The following is a 24416-nucleotide window of genomic DNA, read 5'->3' as shown; positions in this document are numbered from 1 at the left end:
TAATTCCATTGCAAAATTCTTACTGAAATATCAATATAGATGACCAAAATTCTTTCAACCTACGGAGGCTATGGAGAGTCTACCAGAAGTTCCCACTGTGATTTTAGAATAAGGGTCGTATTGCCTTTTAAAAGGGCAGGCTGTATCACTCCCAACAGACATCATCTGACAGCTAACAACAGACAAGTCAGTCAATACTTCCAACTAGAACTCCTCTTCAAAAAGGAAAAATAAACCAACAAACAAAACAGCAAACACTCCCACAGTGCTAGAAATTTAAACATCACAGTAGAAAAAATTATATCTAATAATTTTAATATTCTAATATGCATAGCATACCTTGTAAGCTATTCCCACAGCCTCCTTCAGCGTTTTATCCTTATGAACTTCTAATTTGTTTTCCATCATTATCTGTTTTGTTGGATGCATACAGAACAACTTAATCTGTGAAACAAAATAAAGAAAAAATTAACAACACTAGTTTATTGTACATATTGAAATAGACTAATTTACAAACTTATTTTCAAACTATCTAAAATGTATCCTCAGCTCTCATCCAGCTGTAGGAAAGCTTCCCTTCAGCTGGTTAAACAGCTGCAGACAGAAAACACAAATTGCACAGTAGATAGCACTGTGTGACAGAATACAAAGTTAAAATTAAAACTTTCCCTCCAAAACAAAACCAAAATGCGCATAGGAAGAACAAATGTGAAATTCCTTTTTGATGTATGCACATTTCACAGATGTAGGAAACCTTCCAATAAAGCTAGTTGGTTCTCAGGAAGACTGGGTAACAGACATGCTCGTAAATTATAAATGTCATTTTGTAGTTATCTAATTTGTTGCCAGAAAAAGAATTCTTCCTTTCTGCTAAATTATTTGTTTAAATCAGCCTATGAAACATCAATCCACAACTCAAAGGGTCACAACACTAGAAGATTTCATAGCATGAGCAGTCAGTACATGGCATTTCATGTTTTTTTGGAACACATTTTGCTGAAATCAAGAGATTCTGAGCTAGAGTTGGTTTTTGTTTTTTTAAACACTAGCTCGTTCACATGGAAGATATGAAGTCAACAAGAACCTCTAGTTATTACCTCTAACAGGTTCCCCCACAAGCTTCCAGTAGATACACAATTCAGATGTACATTTATTACAAGCACATTTGCAATGTAATAACAAATAACAATTAATAGCAGAAACAATACATGGAAAACTACTGATATTATTATTCTTTAGAAATTCTAACCTTGCAAGTGTTGCGCTCAATTTCCCGTTGCCTCTTTTCTTGCTCTTCCAGTTCTCTCTCTTTCTGCACCAATTGCTTAATATGGTCAGGATACTCGTGTGACTCAAGAAACTCTATCAGAAAAGAACACAAACAACAGAACAATCTGTCCTGTTCCCTTTTTCAAGATTTAAATGGAACTGAAATCAACTGCTTCCCTTGGCAAACTATGAGGGCTGCTCCAAAAGCAACGCCTCCTATTTTATTAGATTGGCCCACCATGTCATAGGCAGATGTGGGTGGTATGACAGAGACTGATCCCTCCCACCAATATTCCCTTGAATTTTGTTGCCCTGTGACAGACAGCAGCAGAGGGGCTGTCTGACAGAATGGCATCTGATATAGAAAAAGGGATGAACAAAGGTGTTTCACTGAATTCATCCATGCGGAAAAAACGGCACCACTTATTGAGACTTACTGAAGGTCTGTGTTGGAAAAGTGTTTTGTAGCTGAGAATTTATCAAATAGTGCTACTGTGTTCTATCTGCTGTAGTTTCCATTACTTTCAGGGCAACCTATATACATCAGCAATATCAGACCATGTTATTAGTACAGAAAAGTTAATATTTCAGTACTGGTATGGAAGTTTTGCCATTGTAAATAAATACACTACAACTGACAATGCTCACAAGAGTGCTTTTATAATAAAACAAAAATCTGTTCTAAAAATGATTGACCTGATGAAAGTATCATCTTTATTGTGATAAAACATAGCCCTTAGTACAGTGTACTTCATGATATTTTGTCACGTAAAGTAGAATACGCAATATTTCATCTTAAAAACGCAGCCCTCACAATCCTGCAAGACATCACCAGAAGGATCTTGGCAAACAGCTTCTCAAGGCTAAAAAATGGTTTTAAGAAATGTGAAATAACAGATTCAGCTTCTCTATGTTAAGCAATTGTCCATCAGAGAAGATAATGGAAAATCTTTTCCAAAGAGGGTTCTTGGCGCAAAGATTTTCCTCAGGAGTGTTAAGTTCTATTTAGTTTTAACCTTCACACAACCTGTCATCAATTCTTGTTTCAATTACTTAAATACTGAAACAACTGTACCATTTTTTCCTTCAGACTTACTACTTCATCTATCAATAGATGAAAAATTGTTTAAACAGCATCCTCCTTGTGCTTACGTTCAAAATGAAGATAATCAAAGTGTCTGTTTCAGGTACTATTACTTTAAAAGCAGATTTATTTCTACAAGCACACTGTCCACATACCATGAATTCTCAGAAACGGAAGCCAACAAAATTGGTTTTATGGGATACTTGAGTATTTTTTCTCCAAAGAAAATGCCACTGTTCAATTTTATGGTGAAAACAGTAGAAGTACTCTGTTTGATTAAATAGATTTCTGCAGAAAATGTGGTTTGCATTTACTATGCTGGCACGAGATGAAAACTTGCTTCAAGACACAAAAATATAGTGACATAGAAGTAATTGCAAGTTATTAATTTTATTAAAAAGAACTATAAAGTTTAACCTTTGATTTTTAGTTTGTGTTTAAAAAAGTTCATTTTAGTTATCCCTGCACTGCTAATTTCTATCCTTATTCTTCCTAATGATCATCCTCAGATTCTCAATATTTTGTTTAAAAAGTTAAAGGACACTGGTAACTAGTTCATATTTCTTATCAAGTATTTACAGCATTAAAATACGAGAAAAAGTGTGCTTGTTTTTTTTTTTTTTTGTTTGTTTGTTTGTTTTGTTTTTTTTCTCCCAAGGATCTTTTACTCCCTTCTCCACTGGACATACAACTTCCTATTATCTGCACATCAAGCGCTGGAATTCAACAACCAGCTCAAAAGCTAACCTCTATTCTACCAAACCATGATTTGCTACTGCATCACTTCTGTGAGGTCAAACAGATTTTAACTGAGAAATATGATTATTTTTAAGAAAAGAAAATATATTTTTATAACCTTCACAAAAGAAACGTATTCTGAAAGTGTATAGTTGTTAGCAACATGAACGATCTGACACCCTATCTGAATGAAGTCTCCAAAGAGATATTCCAGTTTGAATACAAATAGAATCTTCATTTTTCACTGAGACATTTCAAAGAATAATCAACCTGTCAGCTACTACATGGTGCTGGGCATCTTCCAAACTCTGATGCGCTAAATCAGACGTAAGGAATAAAAAAGAATGTAACGTCTCAGATCTGTGTCTTGCTCTATAACTCAGAGTATCTTGCCTGCTAAGAAGCTAAAAGCAAAGGCTGATTGTATCATGTAAAACTTAGCTGACAGGAAGTTCACGACTCATTTTTAAGTGAAGAAAATATTTTTTGTTCTGCTACCAAGCATGGCAATAGCAGAGCACCTCAGTTTATTCAATCAACCAGCATATCAGCCATTCAGATCCATAATGTAAAAATGAAAAACAAAAAATTGGGATGGCTACATAATTATCATGAATTACAATTAACAGAGTAATGAAAAGCTGTAAAAGAGTCCCCTATATGAAAGCTACGTCAGCTTACCTTAAAAAAAAAATAAAATAAAATCAACACCATCAAGCCCTTCCCCCCAAAAATTAGGGCTCTCATTCACACAAAAATGTTTCCCTACTCCAAAATAGGATCGTATTAGTTTAGAAACTCGAAACATACTTACTTGCATTCCTTGCTGGATCCTTCAGTCTATATATTAGCATATATGCATTTGTGGAGCTGGTGGAGAAAAAGAATGTTTACCTGAATTTATCAGATAGGAGGACATTGTTCATTTCAAAAGTTGGTTTATTTCCCCATTACTATCAGTAAAAGCTACATTGCACTTATCTTAGTAGCACTCAAACCACAGAAAAATTTTCAAAAGTCAACATTATGCTATTCTAAATGAACTTAAGCAGCAGTCACGATAGCTTTTAACATTACTTGGAGTATCAACTCTTATTTTGAAGCTAACTTGTTAAGCACAAGTCTTCAGCCATTCCTTTGCTTACATCAGCCACCAGAAAGGAATGTAGGGCTGCAGGACTTACCTAGCAAAAGCACTGGAATAATAGCCTCTGCTTCCAGAAGACCCACCATATGTTTTCTTAATATCTTCCTGAGTTATCTAACAGAAAGAAAATCAATGAAATGATTATTTGAGAAACTTGTGATAATTGGTACACACTCATTCTCATTACAAAAGATGGCATTACATATTAACACAATATTAATTGTTAGTATTTCCAAAACATTCCAGAACTGCTTTTTTATAGACTGGAACAAAAATCTGCTTCAACGTGATCATCAGCCTCTTCATTTTACAGTGAATTTCACAGATCTACAAATACACTTCTCCAAGCAAGGAAGTATTCTCAGCATATACAGGAAGGCCAAACTCTAAATCCAGCAGTCTGTATGTGGATAAAGGCTTCTGTTTAAACCATCCCTTGCTCAGCATCAAGATCTTATTGGCACAGGATGAGAACTGACCATAAAGTCTGGTATGCTGGAGCCTGCTTTTTACAACCTTCATTGTAATAGAGAGAGAGAGAGAACTACTACGTTTGAATTGTTATGGGAAGAATGTGCTATATTCTACTCACACAGAAAACAGAGGGTAACACAAGGAAACTGAAGGAAAGATAAATGTATCAAGTAAAAGCCACAGACCAACTGCTCCAATCACATAGGCTGAATCAGAACACAGATGACCTCACATCTCAGTCAGCTGAACCAGGCAGACTCAGCTGTGACACTGTCCAGACAACTAATGTTGCAGGTTGGTTTTACTGCACAGTTTGAGCAAAAACAGATCACGCCTCAGACAATGGACTAAAATGCAACCTCACCAGCAACTATCAAGAATATAGAAGGGGTCATACTGAGAACTGGTGCCACAGTGTAATTGACAGCTGGTAAACAATGGTTATACACTACCTGATATACACTGCTGCCTGCAAGTGGAAAGTGTGCTGTGACTTTGACTGCAATGCAAAAATTCAGGAGGGGTGAGGGGAGAATAGAAATAAAAAGGCTCCTGCTTCAAAGAGGTAGGGGTTAAGATCTGTAACCAGCACCAAAAGCATGTGGCAAACAAAACTGGAAGGGGAGGGAGGCAGCTGGAGAAAAAGAAAAACAATTAATAGTCCTGCTACTCTCCACCCTTTGATTCATCATAAAAAGGATACATCAACAAACAGAGTGCAACAGCTCTGTCAAATGCAGGTGAAAAATCACATGAAAAATAGGAACACTGATTCATTTATGTGTACCTAAGACAACAAAAGCATCAGTTTTACCTTGCTAACATGTTGATCATTAAAGCTGTACCACTGGTCGTCACTAAAAGACTTTATACAGGCATAGTAATGGCCACCAGCAGCACTTCCAGAATGGACCATAACAGAAAAGAGTTCATACAGTAAAGAATTCTGCAGAGAGAAGAAAAAAGGTGTGGTAAAATACACTAAGAAAAGGTAAGCAAACTATTTTAAAAGTATTTTAACACATTAACTCAAGAATATAAACAGTTGTACGTTACAAGAGAGATCTGTGCAACAGGAATGCTTTACTGCAGCAGATGGAGTTTCAACTCCAATATGTTAAATACTACACAGGAGTATATAATAAAAGAAATAAACATGAATTTGCAGCCCCCTTTGGCTGCAGGAGAGAGCTGGAGGAAGGGGGAAAAAAAAAGACTTCAGACATGGAAGCGTGGTTTTTGGGACAGCATTAATGCACTAAGTCAATTAATGTATCTCTTTTCAGAACAAACTCTGAATGTGAAAATAGACTAACAGAAACCTACAGAAATTTCCATACCTAGAAAGAAATAGCAGAGTAACACAATGAGACATGAAATTAGCATTACTGAAAATAATCCTCAGGCTGAAAAATACATAGACTCTGAAAATATAAACTATGAGGGGCTCTGATTCACAAAAAATGAATCAGAAAAATTCACAATCTTTCTTGCTAAACTAAGATACTTTTGCAGCATTTGCTGCAAAAAGCAGCACGCTTTTGACCACGCTCTTCAAAATAAAACACTGCTTACATGAAGAAAATCTTCAATTTGAGCTTCTGTTACCAAAACAAGTTAACCAGAAATCCTCAGTCTGACAAGTTGCAAAGACCTCTTCTCTCCTGTGCTCTCCAAATTAGTTGCATGCTTTCCTTTGCTGCGGTGTCAAATTTTTTGGAATGTGAATAAAAATTTTCTTCAAGAAACAATTATTTATATGCATTATTATTTCCATTTGTGTTGGACTGACCCCATTCAGTAACTAAGCAACCACTCAGCCTGCTCTCCCTGAGTGGGATGCTGGAAAGAATCCCAAGAGTAAAAGTAAGAAAACTTGTGGGTGGAGACGACCATTTAGTAACTGAAGGAAAGACAGAAGTGGCACAAAGGCAATCTCTTGCTACTTGCTATCAGCACATCAATGCCCAGTCAGCTTCTAAGTAATATTATTTTGTAAAGAACAAACTCCCAGCTTTAACTGCTGAAGATGGCATGGAATATCCCTCTAGTCAATTCAGGTTACCTTGACACTGTATAAGAACTGTGCAGTATCAGCTAAGAACACTGGTGTGGTATCAACATTGTTTTAGTCACAACTCCAAAACTGAGCATCATATAGGCTCCGGCAAAACAATTTAAATCCATATCAACCAGATTCAGTACATTTCTAAACATACCTTTTCACTGCCTACTTTAGCAATTCTTTCTGCTGTGCTGTTGCTTTCGAGGCAGATTCCTTCATCAACTCCATCATCATTAGAAAAATCATTGCTCATCTGGTCACTGTGACAACTGCCCTCATTTTCTGCTCCGCTATCAGTGCAACTCTCAGTCTGAGGAGACTTCTTAAAAATAAGCATTAATATTATACAACATTTGAAGTCACACGGAACAAGAAATCACATTTGAGAATTACAAATTAAAATCTGTAAAATAATGAAAAAACTAAATACTACAGATATCTGCAAATCAATGCAAAGATCTGATTTATTTCCGTCACAGCATATTTAGTCTGCCTCTTAGATCAGTGTTTCCACATCTTGCATGAATCTAAACAGTAATTACTTGGCAAGCTTACATCAGTTACTAGCCTATCCCATTTACCAAAGTTTATTCAAATACTTCTAAGTCTAATAGCAGATGAGAAAATGCTGTTATAACATTCCCACATTAATTAGAAGTGATTGAACCAGAAGTATTTTCATTCACAGTCAAACATTTCATGTTTTCTGGACTATCTTCCAGTATTCTGTTTCAAAACTTTATGTTAGCTCTTGTAAGCAAAACAGATTCACACTTACATAACATTTCACTCTGGATTTGTACAGGGTAAAGATCTGAGACGTACTTTTAAATCCCTCATTAAGATGTCATAGAATATCAGAGTTGAAAGGGTTGGACAAGGATCAGTGTGTCCAGCCCTCAGCTCCACACAAGACCACCCAAAACCCAGACATCTTAGAGCACTGTCCAAACGCTCCTTGAACTCTGGCAGCAAAGTGCCATGCCCACAGCCTTGGGTAGCCTGTTTCAGTGCCTGATCACTTTCTGATCAAGAGTTTTTTCTAAACACCCATACTAACCTTCCCCAATGCATCTCCGTGCCATTCCCTTGGGTCTTATTGCCGTCACCAAGAGCAGAGCTCAGAGCTGCCCCTCCGCTCCCTGAGAGGAGCTTTAGGCCACCATGAGGCCTACCCCTCAGCCTCCACTTATCTGGGCTTCTGTGAGCAAACCAAGGTACCTCAATCGTGTCCTCATGTCTTGTTCCCTAGATCCTCCAGATCCTCCATCACCTTTGTTAACTTCCTTTGGATGCTCCTTGCTAGCTGCGTGTCTTTTTTGACACAACTCAAAAATGCACACAGTACTTGAGGTGAGACTGCAACAGTGTGGAGAGAGTGAGATAATTTCCCCACGCAACTGGCTGGCAGTGCTAGGCCTAATAAGATAAACCAGAAACATGCTTCTTTATGGAAGCATGGAAAACCTAACAGGAATTAGAAAGCATGCTCCCATTACAAAATACAGAAATTCCTCTGACAGACATGAAAAATTCCAATTAATACATTGCCACGGCTAAAGAAAATTTTACGTAGATGAAAGCTAAAATGGCTTTCCTAAGTCAACCCTTGAATTTCCTTAAGAAGAAACTTCAAGAAAATGGAAGACTACTTTTCTCTAAAACAAAAATCTTTACCTCATCTTCAACATCAATGAAGATACTCATGTCTAACTCCTCAGGAAAAGTCATACGATCATTCAGTTTAATTCTGTGCATAGTGGTATAATCGAAGTCAAATCTCTTCAGTTGTAACGTCAACAGATATGGAAAATGCAAGAACCGCAGGCCCTAAACAAAGCAAAGAGAAGATTATGCTACCATTGCTAAGATTAATCTTTAGCAAAAGTAATTTTCACAAATGATCTGGGCAGTGCTTACCTTCCTTGCATCACACTTCTTCTTACATCGCTCACAAAAATACTGATTGGGGCCATCAAGAATCTCAGGCTGAATGAAAGCATGCAATGCTTCTTCCTAATAATAAAAAGAGGTTACCTGATTTTTGAAGAACTTTTACAATGTAGGTATAAATCACCTTATCATAGAGTTACAAACACACACAAATTACTTGTATCACCGAAATCAGAAAATTTGAATAACAAATTCAGATTTTTGAAAACTGAATTAAGTGTCATTATGTGACTTAGAGGTTTCACTGTTTACCACATACATTGTGAGCTGTGCTTTAATATTAAAGCTCCCCAGAACTTGATTATTTTTGAGCTATGCAATTATTCATCTATTTTTCAATTGTTATATGATTAACGTTGCTGTTCCTCAAGATCATTCATTTATATCTCTTCCAATTTCCTATGATGTAATCTTTATTTCTATGATGTAATCTTTAAAGCAAAATCAGTTTTGACTATTAGGACATTTATTAATACAATTTCAAATATTCTTTCTAGTAATAGTCTATACAAAAAAAACTAGTGAAAAAAATTCTACCTTGTGCAGTCCACAATACCTCCTGCCTGCCAATTTTGTAACTGTTACCTTTGAAGAGGTAACCCTTGGGAAGTCTCAGAACTAGTAAACATTTCTAACATCCCCAGTACATACACTTCAAAAGATACCACAAGAGATGAAGTAATAGATTTGTATGAAAAAAGGCCATTTCATCTTTCTTGTACTTCACTGAATCAAGAGAGCACAGGTTGAAAGGAACTTCTGGACTCTCTCCAGTTAAAGTTTTAACTTTCAGCATAGTAAAATGCCATAACAAACACTTCAAACTAATTTTTGCGTGGCTAAAGGTAGGTATTTAAGAATCCAGTTTTCTACACAGAAATGCATCATCATGCAGTTAGTAGTTCAATATGAATGTACATTACTGCTTGTATTTACTTAATATCTGTGAACAGAAGCAGTATAGAATCTTTATGAGAAGATGCATAATGACTAACAATTAAGCAAAGCTTATTAGAAAAAGCTACTAATTTCCACCTCAGATTTTTAGAGCTCATACAGTTTTTCCACATCCAATACATGCAACTAAAAATAAAAGACCTTACTAACCTAGCTTAGATTTCTAAGACATTAAACAAAAGTAAGTACCACATCATCCATATTCTTATTTTCTTTCATAGTTTTAGTTTGGCCATGACACCACATACAAAGTAAGTTTACAGAGAAGTAATTCTAACTCGTCTCTGCTCAAAAAAACAAAAAATCTACTAGCACTCATACTTAAAACTTCAGTAGAAAAGTTACAAAAGATAATGATCCCTAAAAACATTTACAACTCTATTTGCCATATCTCCAGAATACCGTTATCAATGCTAGTTATCAAACCATTTTTGCCCAGATAAGTTATGGATGCCTCATCCTTGGGGTTGTTCAAGGTCAAGGTTGGACAGGACCGTGGGCAGCCTGGTCTAGGGTAGGAACCCTGCCCATAGCAGGGAGATTGGAATTGAGGTTCTTTAACACCGTTCCAATCCAAGTCATTTTGTGATTCCATGAATTTCCACTGTTTATAGTAACAATTTCAGCACATCAGCTAGATCCTCACTGAATAATCCACTCCTCTCTCAGCTATTTTTCACCTGCAAAATTCTTATGGCTTAGAGCAAAAATATATAAATATATATATATTTTTAGGTCCAGTCTACTAATGCCATCAAATTCAGGCATACAATTTTCTACAAAATCAATTGTGTTAATTGTTGCTCTTGTTTATCTACCTAAAATAAGAAGCTATATATTTTGTCTGTCACTCTACTGATGTCAAAGAGACCAGTTCTGGTTTTTTAAGCCATGCAGATAGTTATTGAAAAAGAACACTCTTCAGATAGGTACTGACAAGACCTCAGTGCCCAAATGAGGTTACAGCTGTGCTACTGTAGTATATGAGGTGAACTTGGGGTATAGAGAATTGGAAAAAAAACCTCAAAATGCAGACCTTAAAGACAAATATTTTTAAAATTATTTGATTTAGGTAATTAAAAAAAAAAACAAACAAAAAACAAAAAACGAACATCCTTTCAATAAGTTCTTTAGTGTTCTCATTTAAGTAGTAACATATATTTACAATTGAACAAAACATTTCAAGCAGATTCATTTTTTGGTTGTACACAATGTCGAACAGTGGGATAATACACTTCGTGTGGCATTTCTACAGATTAACCTTACTTTAAGCTTGTACATCCATTCTCTCTTATTAGAAAGTAATGGAAAATCACTTACCTCTAACTAGAGTTCTTTGAAGGTAGTATCCTCCTTAGATCCCCTATCTTGGGTTGTGTCGCCTGCTGCAAGTTCCCTCAGGAGCTGACTAGCAAGGTCTAAGAAGTTTTACATTCCCTTCTATAAGCCCTATTAGCGCATGTGTGAAGTTTTTGATTTCTCACTTACATCCTTTTACCTACACCTACTAAATCACCATCATCTATGGATCAATGGAGGATACTACCTTCAGAGAATTCCATTTAGAAACAGGCGATTTTTCCCTTCTCCAAAAGCAAGTATCCTCCATATCTCCCCACTGCTGAAGACTACAAAACTAAAAATCACATCTGCTATAAATAAAGACAAGTGCAGGGAGGAGAATCAACTTAATCAGAGTAGAAATTTTTTTAAAAAAAAGCTCAAAAACTGAAGCATCAATACAAATTGCAACCACGTAACTCCGTAACAGGTCTTGAAAACTATTTTTCTTGGAGTATAGAAAACCCAATAAAGGCTGACTGAATACTACTGAAAGTAATCTGATATTTAAGCCCTTTTTTGTTCAAGCTTCCTGCATTTTTAAAAGTTCACAAATAATGTGTCTTTTAAAAAAAAAAAAATTTCTTTTGTAGAAAAAGAAAAAGTTCTCTTATTCTTTGGTAGACTTTTTCTACTGAGGAACCTAATTTCAATTGGAGACACATATACAACATATTGCTGAATGCAGAATGCAATTATGGAGTAAAGCTTTCATTGTTTTCCTTAATAGACCTGAAAAATTTTATCATCAAATAACAGAAATTAAAGAGTCATGCTTTATGGTATGTTTCCAGAAATGTGTTAAAAGGTGAAAAATGATGCAATCTATATAAAACATCACTATCACTGGAACTGCAGCTCAAAACACAGCTTTAAAAAGCTGGATGTTTCTCAGAAGTTTAAAACACTATAAAAAAGAATTCAAAAGAGCTCACTAAACTGAATTCTTTTTGTGAGATCAGTGTCCTTCATATCTTTACTGCTTCTTAAGACTGGTATTTGAAATACAGAGCACCTTGAGCTTACAAAGCAGTTTAATCTAGATTCTGACAATTCTTAACAGAATGCTGTTAAGAACTACAAAATACTAGTGCTTAAAAAAAATGCCAACATACTAAAGACAAAAGGTAAGAATACTTGAATTATAATAAGTAACACTGGTAAGCCAATTATGCAACATGTGATTGTTTAAATCAACCCTTACCCAAAGACTTCAATTTATTCTTCCTTTCTCACAACTTCATCCATATTACAGACATTTTAAGCCACAACAGTGGATTTCCATTTGTAATAACTTATTTTCATGGAACAGTGAAAAAAAAAAACAACAAAGCTTCCACAAATATACTAATATAAATGCTTGCCAATGTCATCACTTATTTCAGAAGTGAACTTCAGTAAGCACAGCAACAACACTGCAATTAAGCTAAAAATTCAGTCCATCTTCTGTTCTTTTACTAAGATTTTCAACAAAGCTATGAAAATTTAGCAGATGTGCCAATAAAGAGAACAGCCCAAAGAAAACTTAACAATCTCAAAAAATATTTCGGGTAAATGCTGAAAATCAGGAAGAAAATAACTGATTACTTCAGCCTGAAGGCAATAAGGTTGCATTTCCCCTCCCCTTATACATGCACCAGTAGGACTCATTGAAGGGTAAAAAAAACAAAACAAAGAAATAAACCAATAAGCCAAAAAAAATCTTCTAGAACTTGCTAGCTGGTTCACTGCACAAAGACGAACACCCCAAGATGGAGTATCTAGGATGATACTTACCATGTAACAAATTATACCACTGTGGCATTATGTATTCTATGTGTATGGATGCACTATTAGTCAGCATAATAGTACACACCACGCTAGCAAATGCCTGGTTGGAGCCATATGGACGGATGACCAAAGGAATATCCAGGTACGTGTCGATTCTCCAGCCTTCGTAGCCACATTCTAGACATCGTACATAGTCTTTCAGTTTGCCTTGATACAGCTGATTTATAAGATCGGCCTGAAACACACAGACATGTAACACTGCTTTAAGCATAAGTAAAAGAACGTTTCCTCTCTTCAGTTTTACAAGAAAATATATTTTTAATTTAACTGCAATAGCTGCAGTTAGCACTGTCATTTCCCAGCAGGACATCCAACACCCAACTCTTGTTTTCCCCCCATTTCCCTGATCTACCACTGCAGAGAACGTGCCTCAAAACAGCTTCTCAAACCACGTTACATAAGCTTTGCAGCTTGAGCTGCAAGATCTCACTAAGTAACCTAAAAAATACCACTAGTGAGAAAGTTATGAAGTAGTTACACAACCACTTCCTGCGCTTCAAATAAAGATATCCAAAGTCCAGAATCCTTCACTTTTAACTGGTGGAAAAAAAAAACAACCACAAACACTCAGAAATGTAGTGTAGCTCCAATAAGAAATAAAAATAGCATACAAGAAAGTTGGCAATTTCTGAAGTCTGCCAATAATCTTGTATTTAAAAACAATTTTTCATTTTTTTTTTTTTTTTTTCTACAAGGATGTGTAAAAACAAGCATAAAAACCACCACACCCTGAATTACTGGAACAGTATTGATACAATTACCTGTTCTGTTTGCTTCCATTTTTGCTCCAAAGCATCAAACATAACTCTACAAAGCTCCTGTACATCATGTTGTTGCCACGCTGTTAGAAATTGAAAATAATGAAAATAAGAAGTTATCTACCCAATATGAGAATGGTTCCCAAAGCTATCAATTTGTTTTCAAGTCTCTTCCACATTTACTGCACTAATCTCTGTTGGGGCAGCACTCAATTCCACAGGCAGGTAAGTCAGCAGAACAAGCAACCAGTATTTCTGCATAAACACGAACTCTGTATATGAACAAGAATAGCTGTGTACACAGAAGTGATAATATGCACTACTTTAAGACAGAACATAAATGGTTCTGATTAAGCCCTATTTCATGCTTATCCCTCAGAACTCTAAAAGCTGCTGTTCTCCATCCCATTCACCCTTCCATTACACAAAATGATTTGTACTATGTAATTTCTGTGGAAAAATCAGCTGATTATGGAGAAAAATTGTACTAGATAAGTTTCACAATATTATTTAATTTAATGGAATTCATAATTTTCATCTTAACTGAAACGCATGCATTTGACATCAGTGATTCAAAATAGATGCAATTTTCTTCTGAAGAGCAACTTGTTTAAATCTATTAACAACTGTAATGATGTCTTAATTACAAAACTAATTTTCTCTTTAAAAGCCTAGAACCCTCAGATGTTATTTCTTTAGAAAAAAAAAAACGAAAAACCCCTCTACAATCAAATATCAATTTAAGCTACTTTGCTTCCATAAAATCAAAGTGGATTCTAATCATTAATTTTAATTATTTAGGTATTTTTCTCCATCACCATCAGTGTAGGCCATCAGCAGAAACAGCTCAAGTAAATCACACAAACTTAAGAGCTGTAATTACCCTCACTACTATCCCATCCAAAACTCCGTGTAACATCTGTTGTTTCAATTGCTCTTTTCTTGCTGGTCTGCAGTAAAACAAACAGCCTTTGAAGCTGGTACGGGATACTTGTCACAGGATCCTCTTCAGATTCTTCAAATTCCCATCTATTCACAACAAAGTATTTGACAATTAAAACTACTGTTAAAATATTATTCAAAAGGACAAAGCAGTATTTCAAGAGGTCTGTCAGTTCAGAAGTCAAGAGAAGCTCTCTCAAGGTGAATTTCTCAAGGAGAGCAAAAAACAATTCTCCTTCAACAAAACCACTTTCCATTTCTGCAACAGAAGATGATGCTTTAAGTGTATAAATCTAAAAACACACTAATGAAATAATTTTGAAACCGCTTACTGTACTATTCAGACATGAACAGCACCTATGACTTCAGATGAAGTCATATGTGTTTTTGTTTTCTAGATGCAGCATATTCATTCAAGAGCTTGTGTATGCCACACCTGAGGATGGTAGTAACATCAGGAGGTGCTAAGCAGAGAAGTTACACTAGACTATCAGGTTTGAAGTATGAAATCCTCCCCCCTTCCACAGAAAACTTCTCCATTCCCTTCACGTGTTCTGCTCTTTGTCTATCTACATCACTCTACCCACTAAAGAATCAGGGTTTGCTATTAATGTTCAGATGCATTCCAATATCCAAAAGACAAAATTTTGACAGGAGACATTCAAAAGGGTTTCCTACCACAAGATACCAGAACAAACGTGACAGACTTACTATAATAATTTTAAGAACCTGTCTGACTCATATATACTCACTTATATAATGCATTTCTAAATTCAGGAGTCATGAAAAGTGTTTGTAAAAGGCTGTTCAGATAGCAAGTCATTGCTTGGTTTACCAGACCCACATAACCTAAAAATACAAAGGAGATGGAAATAATGTAAAAAGATGGCAAATCACTAGGAATTAAAACACATTTTAAAATAAATCAATTCTAGGATTATATTCACTAAGCACTGCATCCAGCTGTTATCATCTGTCCTCATTTGGCTACAAAAAGTGGGGGAATATTGCAATCACTTATTTCAAAGAGAGCATTAAAGACACTGTTTACACAACAGATCATTTCCCCAAATTTCACAAAGCTATTTCAGTCATCATGAATCATGTATCAAAATGACTGGCAATATTTCATGTTGTCTACTCCACCAACACACATAGGTAAAACTAGAAATATGTTAATAGTTGAATATATTATAGAAAACTCTAGAATTTGTTAAAAAACATTTTGTATAGCAGGTTGCTCATTGCCTATATGTCAACTAAAGAATATCCTTAATTGTAATTCAATTTTGTATCTGCAGTGGATTGCATTAAATTCTCTGAACTACAAATCAAAGACCTACACAGTGGCCATGTATACATCTTTCACAATCATCTTCCACACTAACTAAAACAGCTACCAAATTCCAGCACAGTTACTAATTGAAAAGAAATTTATATTATTGTCATTTTAACATTTTCTCCAAAGCGTGTAACATTAATAGCTGATAAGTAAACAGAATATAGAAGCATAACGTAATAAAGAAATGAAATATTCTTACTTATTCCCTTAAGCTCTTAGTATTAAATACATCTCAATTACTTGTTAGCAACAAAAAGGCAGACACTCCATACCAACACATTCTGTGAAGATACTAACTTGGGCAACATATATATTGTTCCTCTAACACAACTCATCATTTCAGTTTTATTACATGGAAAAAATGCGGCAGATAAACATTCTCATTTGAAAAGAAAAAATCTTGACAGACATGAATGGGTGTAATATAATGCTGTATTTGTGTCTGCTCACATATCATGCTATTAGAAGTTGGTTTCACTAGTGAGCTGAGCTGTAACATTATGAACACACAGTAGCATATAAGAAAGTAAAAAAAAAAAAACAACCAAAAACACTAATGCATGTTGCAGAACTCAGATTAAGAGCTCAACAAACACCTAAGGATTAAAAACACCTGCCTTGAGCAGGGGGTTGAACCAGATGACCTGCAGAGGTCCCTTCCACCTCAGCCATTCTCTGCTGCTTCTATGAAAAACTCAATTACAGATGAGCGGTTGTAGAGAAGATGGATAAGAATATGAAGTAAAAATCTAGACTAGTATGAAACACAACAAGAACATCCCAATCAGGTATTTCATGCCTGTAAGAATTTAGCACCTATCCATCTTCAGACACAGTGCATAGCTTGTTAGCATGACAAAGCTATGACTATAAAAACATTGAGGAAAATCTGAGCCAGTTTTTGTTTCTCTCTCTCTTCTGGCAATTGCTTGAACATTTTTTATGAGCCAGAGCTAGGAAGCAAACAGAGCATAAGGCTGTGATGCACAGGTTGTGGGAGGTGGCATCAGCTGCCAGCTGGGCACAGGCTGCCTCGGACTGCCCAGCCTCACAGCATCTGCCCTGGAACCAAGCTGCACTCCCCTTTCCAAGAGGGAGTTCTGCTCACTGCTGGCATGCCATGCAGGGGAGTAATGCTTCTCTTGGGGAATCACAGCAGAAGCAGAGAAATCAGAACTGGAGGGCTTACAAGTGTGTTAATTTTAAAAGTGTGTTAATTTTAAAAGTGTGTTAATTTTAAGTAACAACCGGAGCGCAAAGATTTGAGAGCAGGCTGTCTGAAAAATATCATCAAGTACTCAATAAGCTACAAGTGAAAACACATAGCTTTCTTGGGATGAATACTTTTCAGTAACGTAATCACAACTAGTCAGCCAAGTAGTAGATTAACACTGAAATGACAGGGATCCCTGGCAATTAGAATTGCATCGTCACAAGCAGAAGCTGGGATACAGCTCTTCTGCTCATAAAATATGAGAACAGCCTGGAAAATGTAACAGAAAATGTATCAGCGCAGAGTGGTTTTTTGTGATTCTTTTTTTAGTAAAGTAGAATTAATTTCAAAAATCCTGAAGATGCTGCTCTTTCAAAGTATGATACTTAGAAATCAACAAAGCATTTACAAGAGAGAACACTATACCTGTCTCTGACTTGCTCAGGACTGAAGAGTAAGAGTAGCTTTGACTGACATAGTTATTGGTACAGCTAATAGAGCCCTCTCTCGGAAGAGGACCTATAAATCTGTCCTGGGCACTGTCTTCCGTTGTACCTGACTCCTCCTAAAACAAACACATTTTATGCAGAAATTAGACAACAAATTATTTCTCTCACAGCTTAAAAAAAAATAATCAATTGTCGTAATATATCATTTTTTAATTAACACAATAGAGAAGATTTACAATTGCTAATGTAACTTAAGTTCTGCCCTCCAAATTTCCAATGCATTGAAAAAGCACTCTTTGCATTAGTGGATAGCCTTTGCAATACTATACATGATCAAATACAGTACTCTAATGCACACCACAAAGCAAGTTTGCAATTTATCATCTCCTGTTTCTCAAGTTTACTGCACTGACATCCAAAACAAGATTTTTCATTCACTTTTTAAAATGAAAAAAGTACAATTCAATATTCTTTCACAATTACACTCCAATTCTGACTTGCACATATTTAATCTTTCCTTCTCAGATAATCAAGTCTACAAAGGCTAAGTAGGCTTTATGTTGGAATATGAACTGAGTAACAACTCTTAATACATCAATGCCTTTCTTTCATGATTTAAATAAACCATGACTGTGTTTATCTTTCAATGCATCACATCTTTGACCAACAGCAAATTTCAAATATTTTGTTATGGCAGAATCGTTTGTAGCAACACTGACCAACCAAGTTCTTTTTATTAACAACATTGAAAACAGCTAACTCTACTGTTGATGCCAGACTACAACTTCTGAGAATTGTCAGTGGCCTAACACTGCTTTCAAACAATCAGGAAAAGAATAAAGCATATGATAGAATTGTTAAGATTGGGATTAACAACAATGGATTGTTAATTCTCTCTAAACGTGTCTTAGATCAATCATACGATCCTGAGAAGTTAATCATACCAAAGCATTAATACTTGAGAAGCATGAATAAAAAATGATTGCTCATCACCGCTAACAGAATTGGTCTTAATTCAAGATAAACCTAGGAGTGTTACATAGTCTAAAACTCTGTTGAGAAGTCTCCTGAGGTACAGTTTATATGAAATACATACCCCAATTTTATTTTCTAACAATATTATATGAGCAGTGCACACGACATAAACCTTCCCACCCAATACTAAACCTTAAGAATTTACTAACCTGCATTATATGAGGTTGCTCACCATCTTTGTCTGTCAAATGCAGAAAGTTCTTCTTCCCTGGCTCAAAACCAGCATCAAGAATACTTTTGTCACTGTTCTGATCTATTGGAGTCTGTTAAAAAAATAAAGCGCTTTATTTTTTTAAACAGATTTATATGCAATTAATAGATTTTGTCCAAGTACATTGCTTGAAGTAGCTTCTGGCACACTAAGATGAAATGAAAATAAATAACAATTACCCAGTATAAACAAAACTTAATTCATCATTAACACTGGAAGAGCTTGATACACTGTCCCACTAACAATACTAAGTGTTATAATACAGTTTAAGACTTGAAGTTGGGCAGTCTCTTCAGGAGACAAAGACACTGGTCTACAAATTTCCTGCAGAATATCAAACCATCAAACCCTTACACAGCCTGCATACAGTTTTGTTTTCTAGAAGAAAAAAAAATTCAGCAAGCATAAATACGTACTGAAATACACTTATGCCTATTTCTCAAGGAATTTCATAGTCTATTAAGCACATCTCTAAGAGTAGTATTAAATAAAACCAACACCAATTAACAGCGAGTCATAGCAACAAAGTTAGGGTTTTGGTTTTTTTTATGATACATTCGAACAAGTATCAGAAGAAGCACAGAAGTTACTACAGGGTATTATTTCTTAATGATTAAATCCCTATATCAATTAAGAGCACAATTTGAGATTAAAATGTAGACAGAATACAGTAACGTCCTGGCAAATCAAAATACTGGTGTCAGCCAGTCTGGTGCACCTATTACTAATTTTTATAGTGATTACCTTAAAAATAATCACTATTTCATATCCACTGCAAAATGAATAGCACTACTCTATAATGTTGAGTCTTGAATATTCGCTTATCAACAGGAAATTAAAAGTATTTTTGCCATACCATATCAGTGACGTTGTCTCCATTTCCCCACACTAAATCAAAGGTTCCATTCTCATAGCCCACTTTTGAAGCTACGTCTTCAAACAGCTTTTTAAGTGGTGTGGAAGCTGGCACATTCAAGGTAACGCGTTCATTCACTGTCTTTGAATTTGTGGTATCTTGTATTATACACAGCACTCTGGGCTCTTCAGCAGCACTTTCCACCTAAAATGACAGCAGGCAACATGTCAATGAGCAAAGCTAAGAACACCTTGGAATTCAATTAAAAAAAACAACAAAATCAAGATTTCACCAAATGTGGGAAATTTATTTTATGATTTAAGGATCCTTTCCTTCTCTTACATCTGCTTTCACAAATAAAGAATCGTGCAGTTTTGGAAAAGTTATGTCAAACCCTTCATTTTCCAAGAACAGTAAGGAATTTAGATGGGTAGAGAAGAACCTCAAGTTCTGCACAGAACGTTTGCCTTCAAATATATAGAAGAGCGCACCGAAGCAAAGACAGACTTTCAAACCATCACTTCAATCTGAGGTTTGGTTTTGACATGGTCATAAATGCTGCTGTGGTAAAAGTACTCCTTTTGTGATTTCTAGGAACGTAAACCAGATCTCCAGGCTTCCCAATCAACCTGGAAGCTACCCAATAAAACAAACAATTCTCCTGATCAAATCACAACCAACTTCCTTCTACCAAATCCACGGCTGGGTGAGTTGTAGGAGCAATTCTTCTGTTTGATTAAAAAAAAAAAAAAAAAAAGAACATTGGCCACACTACGAGGAAGTTAATATATCATGACAAAAATATTTAAAACAGTAACTTGAATATACTTGAAATTAACAAAGTGAAAAAGGCAATGAAATGAAGGTAAAATTTTATAGAGCCAGAAAATTCCCCAATGCTTTCCCGCACTGAAAAACCAAAGGGAAGTAAAGATTTAAGAAAATACAATCAACTCTCTGTTATCCAAAGGATACAACAGAATAACTAATACATAAATATGGGAAAGGTGAGGTCAGTAAAAGGAATAATTAGTCCCAATGCCTCAGTCTTTTCAACTTGTAACACAAAGCATTAGTGCTGCATATCAGATCACTCAAATGTCACTCCAGGGCAAAGAGCACATCATCAAAAGAGGCAAATAGATGCATGCAGTTCCATCACCATTTTCAGTGGATAAAACATTAGCAAACAGCAAGAACTGTGCACATGCTAAAGCTGTCAGCCACGTCACAAATATGCGCAGAATAAAGAACCATAAAGAACTAAACAAACTTGAACATTCTTTGTATTTCTACATGAGCAACCTCATCACACAGAAGACCATAGTGCTGCAAGTTCCTCATGAGAGGTCCTAAACACAAAACATTTTCGTTCACCTCTTTATTTTCCAAAACAAGTCAGTTGGTAGTCTCCATGCAACTCAAAACCAAAACATCAGGTAAATGCAGCATCTACTTCCATTGAGTACATAGTAGAAACAAATGAGAAATGACAGAGAAGGCAAATACAGCTACTTACAATCTGCAATACTTTATGTTTCCTACAAGACTGATTTTTCTTAAAAATTTGAAGCCCAATTTCCCTAGGTTTGTCAACTCCTCTCAAAATTTCAACACAGAACATTAACTACTTGCTCAAAAATATGCAAGTCCCCACTTCCAGCTAGTCTGCAACATCTCCACACATTTCATCTCTAATGGAGAAAGAGAGGTTTATGAACTACCTTCTGAGAAGACACACTAAACTACCCCTGGAACATTAACTACACATTAAAAAGAAAACACTTCAAGAGTCATAAACAACTTGAACACATGCAGACTAAAATCAAATTCCACCAGTGATTGCTTCTCAGGTTGAGTTATTTCCATTATATTTTTCAGCACTGACTTTTTTTTTTTTTTTTTTTTTTTTTCCAATCCAACAATCAGCATACAATTTGACTCTTCCATTTTCTGGTTTCAAAAGAGAAGCCTATGGTCTGGTGCAGGGATCCACTTCCTTGATTCTTCTGCAGAAGACAAGCAGCAGACAAGAACCAGTGGATTCGCAGGATCATCCCACTCTTAGGGCCTGGGTTCCCCTGCAGCAGCAGGGGCCTGCTCTGGGACTAAGCCCACCTCCTCCATAGCACAAGGTAGGTTAGAGGTACTACACTACCCATACATGGCCTGCAAAAATTAAATTAACCCTAGTTTCAAGAATTCCCAGTGATTTTGTGCTGAAAGAACAGCAGCTACAACCGCTATTTACATGAAGTATGATGGTGCTAGGAATAGAAGTTCTCAATTTGAGACCCAGTTACTTTTTGTCACAATGCTTTTACATATCCAACACCACAGCTCTCCTTTCCTTTGCGGAAGACAGCACTATAAATTCAACTCTTCCTATTCAAAACTTTCTCCCCCGCTTTTGGTTATAAATTAGTCATGACTAATACTGGAGTTACTACTGACATGCATTATCTGATAGAGAAGTACATACAGGAAATAAGATAGAGAACAATTTACTGAAGATGTCAGAAGACTTGCTTGTGCTAGATGTTCCACACCAGACACTGCTCATTCACAGCTGCAATTCTGACAGACTGAACTGGTTTAACTCAGATGTAGTATAGCAAAAAGTATTAAGCCACTGTTTGAACTGTCACTGTTTCATGTTCACAGTAAACAGACGAAGCAAAAATCACCTTGATCCAATTCTGTTCATGCTTTGCATTCACACATGCTATCTGAACTACCAAACTACAACACCTTGTTTGCGGCTACTTCACAAAAAAATACCATGAAAGGCAGTATTAGCCAGAGATCAACCTTTAGGCTATTTTGACAGACTCAGCAAACCAAGCCCTCAGAGTAAACAAAACCTAATTTCAATTGCTACATAATCTGGTACACAAGACAGCTACACGGTTACTGTTTTTGATGAAAAACTAGAGGGCTACAGAAACGCACTCATAAAGGCACATAAACATAGCAGCAGAAGCTTTGAACTGAAAAGGACTAATACACACAATCTTGGTATTCAAGAACATGCATAAAAATTCAAAAGCTCATGCTCAAGTTAAGAAATCTAAGCTACAGCATCATGCTGTTACTGTGAATTATTTTATCAAGTTGATTTCATCTGTCTACCTGTGAAAATTTCTTCTTCAATTCAGCAAAGGTACTTTGTCTGCAACTCCAAAACATATCCTACAGCACATAAAAACAAAATTAACAAGTCATAACTCTTTAAAATCATAATTGAACTTCTTTTGCAAGAAATCAGTTTTGCAAAATAAGGAGAATTACCACTTGATTCCAACCCACCACTCACAGAAAAACTTCAAAAGGAACAGCCATCAAACATCGGAACAACAGCATTCAGTCCACGTTACGCGAGCACTTCAATTCTTATCAGAGATGTTACGTGACACATTAGTAAGCCATGACACTACAGACTACACTGCACAGAAAAAAAGTATATAAAAATCCATCAGTAATAATTCAGGAAGTAACTTCATACTAATAAATTCCTTCATTACATTAAAAAAAAAAAAAACAAACACCTTTTACCTCAAATAGCTCCAGCGCAAGAATAGCATATGAACCTGTAATTCAGTTTAGTTCATTACAAAGCTGTCAGTTTCCTATGGAACTGCTCTTTCATGCCTCAATTATTTCCTATGGAAAGGCTGGATGCGGCCTGTCCAACCCGCAGCCTGCACAGCACCCGGCACAGCTCACACCATGGCCGCCCCTGCACTGCGCCATCACAGCAGTGGCTCAGCAGCCCAGCCTGGAGCACACCCAAAACCAAACGTGGGTGAGTTGTTGGCCAGTTAACCAGAGCAATGGGAAGGTACAGCGCAGTGCCAGCTCAAGTTATGGCAAATAACTGCAGGCGTTTTGATACAGGCTAAGTAGCAATCTGTGAACAGAGGAAAATTTGCAGCTGTGCTTTCCATTCTGATAAAGAAATATAAGCAGAGGTTTCAAAACCGCTCAAAAATCCAATTTATATTTGTGACTCTGTTTTCAGTGGGCATAAATTACCTGTACATTTTCAAATGGAAGGTGTAGAGGTACAATCAGATATTCAACTCCAAAACACAATCACATCTCTCTACTATATTTCTGTAAGACCTCCCTCCCCAGTGAAAGATCCCTCACCTCACAGTCCCACTTGGTTCATATCATCGTTTTCTGTCAGTACGCACATTTGTGAACAATTATTGTCAAGAATGAAGTAAAAGAAGAGTAAAATTTCATCAAAAAATCTCTGATGAAACCCTTGAGACCTCATCACAGAGTTGCAATCACTGCTATCAAAGAACCAGACTGATGCATTATCATCACAGAAAAAGGGTCAAATATCCCACTAGCTTTACTTTTCTGTTACTAATTTTTTTTTAATCTTTTACTAAAAATATTCAGTTAAAATAAGTTTTGTTACTTATACACATTAACTGTAGCATATATTTTACAGAGGCTGCTCCAAAAGTAATGTCTCCTACTATATGATGTTGGTGGTATGGCAGTGGGGACTGAACCTTGCCACCAATAACCTGTTACATATTGCTGCTGTGTCACAGATGGTGGCAGAGAAGCACTGTGACTAAGTGGCATCTGCTACAGATGAAGCAAAGGTGTGTCACTGAATTACTTCTTGTAGGAATGTTTGCAGCCGTTAGCATTCATCTGTGCTTGCTGAACATTTACAGAAACCAAATGGTGTGGACATAGTGAGGTGGTGACTGGTGGGTTTCAGCA

General features: G+C 36.1%; 1 protein-coding gene across 3 annotated transcripts in view; it reads right to left on the bottom strand.

Moving 5' to 3' along the window:
* USP47 (ubiquitin specific peptidase 47) overlaps positions 1-24416 on the bottom strand; it is a 51948-nt gene that overhangs the window by 14590 nt on the left and 12942 nt on the right. The window contains exons 2-17 of one of the 3 annotated variants that reach the window (XM_042882051.1): positions 22797-22856; positions 19665-19868; positions 18747-18860; positions 17540-17678; positions 15311-15407; positions 14500-14645; positions 13620-13699; positions 12884-13033; positions 8698-8793; positions 8455-8607; positions 6932-7099; positions 5527-5658; positions 4276-4352; positions 3906-3961; positions 1250-1362; positions 340-444 (exon numbers count right to left, since the gene is read on the bottom strand). In XM_042882051.1, the coding sequence (XP_042737985.1) occupies positions 340-444; positions 1250-1362; positions 3906-3961; positions 4276-4352; positions 5527-5658; positions 6932-7099; positions 8455-8607; positions 8698-8793; positions 12884-13033; positions 13620-13699; positions 14500-14645; positions 15311-15407; positions 17540-17678; positions 18747-18860; positions 19665-19868; positions 22797-22856 (1890 nt within the window). The remainder of the gene's footprint in view (positions 1-339; positions 445-1249; positions 1363-3905; positions 3962-4275; positions 4353-5526; positions 5659-6931; positions 7100-8454; positions 8608-8697; positions 8794-12883; positions 13034-13619; positions 13700-14499; positions 14646-15310; positions 15408-17539; positions 17679-18746; positions 18861-19664; positions 19869-22796; positions 22857-24416) is intronic. The other 2 variants (XM_042882052.1, XM_042882054.1) reach the window with 2 other exon arrangements.

Source organism: Lagopus leucura, unplaced genomic scaffold (genome assembly GCF_019238085.1).
Source record: "Lagopus leucura isolate 7727_CA_CO unplaced genomic scaffold, USGS_WTPT01 Super-Scaffold_100033, whole genome shotgun sequence".
In the NCBI taxonomy this organism is placed as follows: Eukaryota; Metazoa; Chordata; class Aves; order Galliformes; family Phasianidae; genus Lagopus; species Lagopus leucura.
The sequence above is the reverse complement of the archived record's forward strand: the minus strand, read 5'-3'. Positions and strand labels throughout refer to the sequence as shown.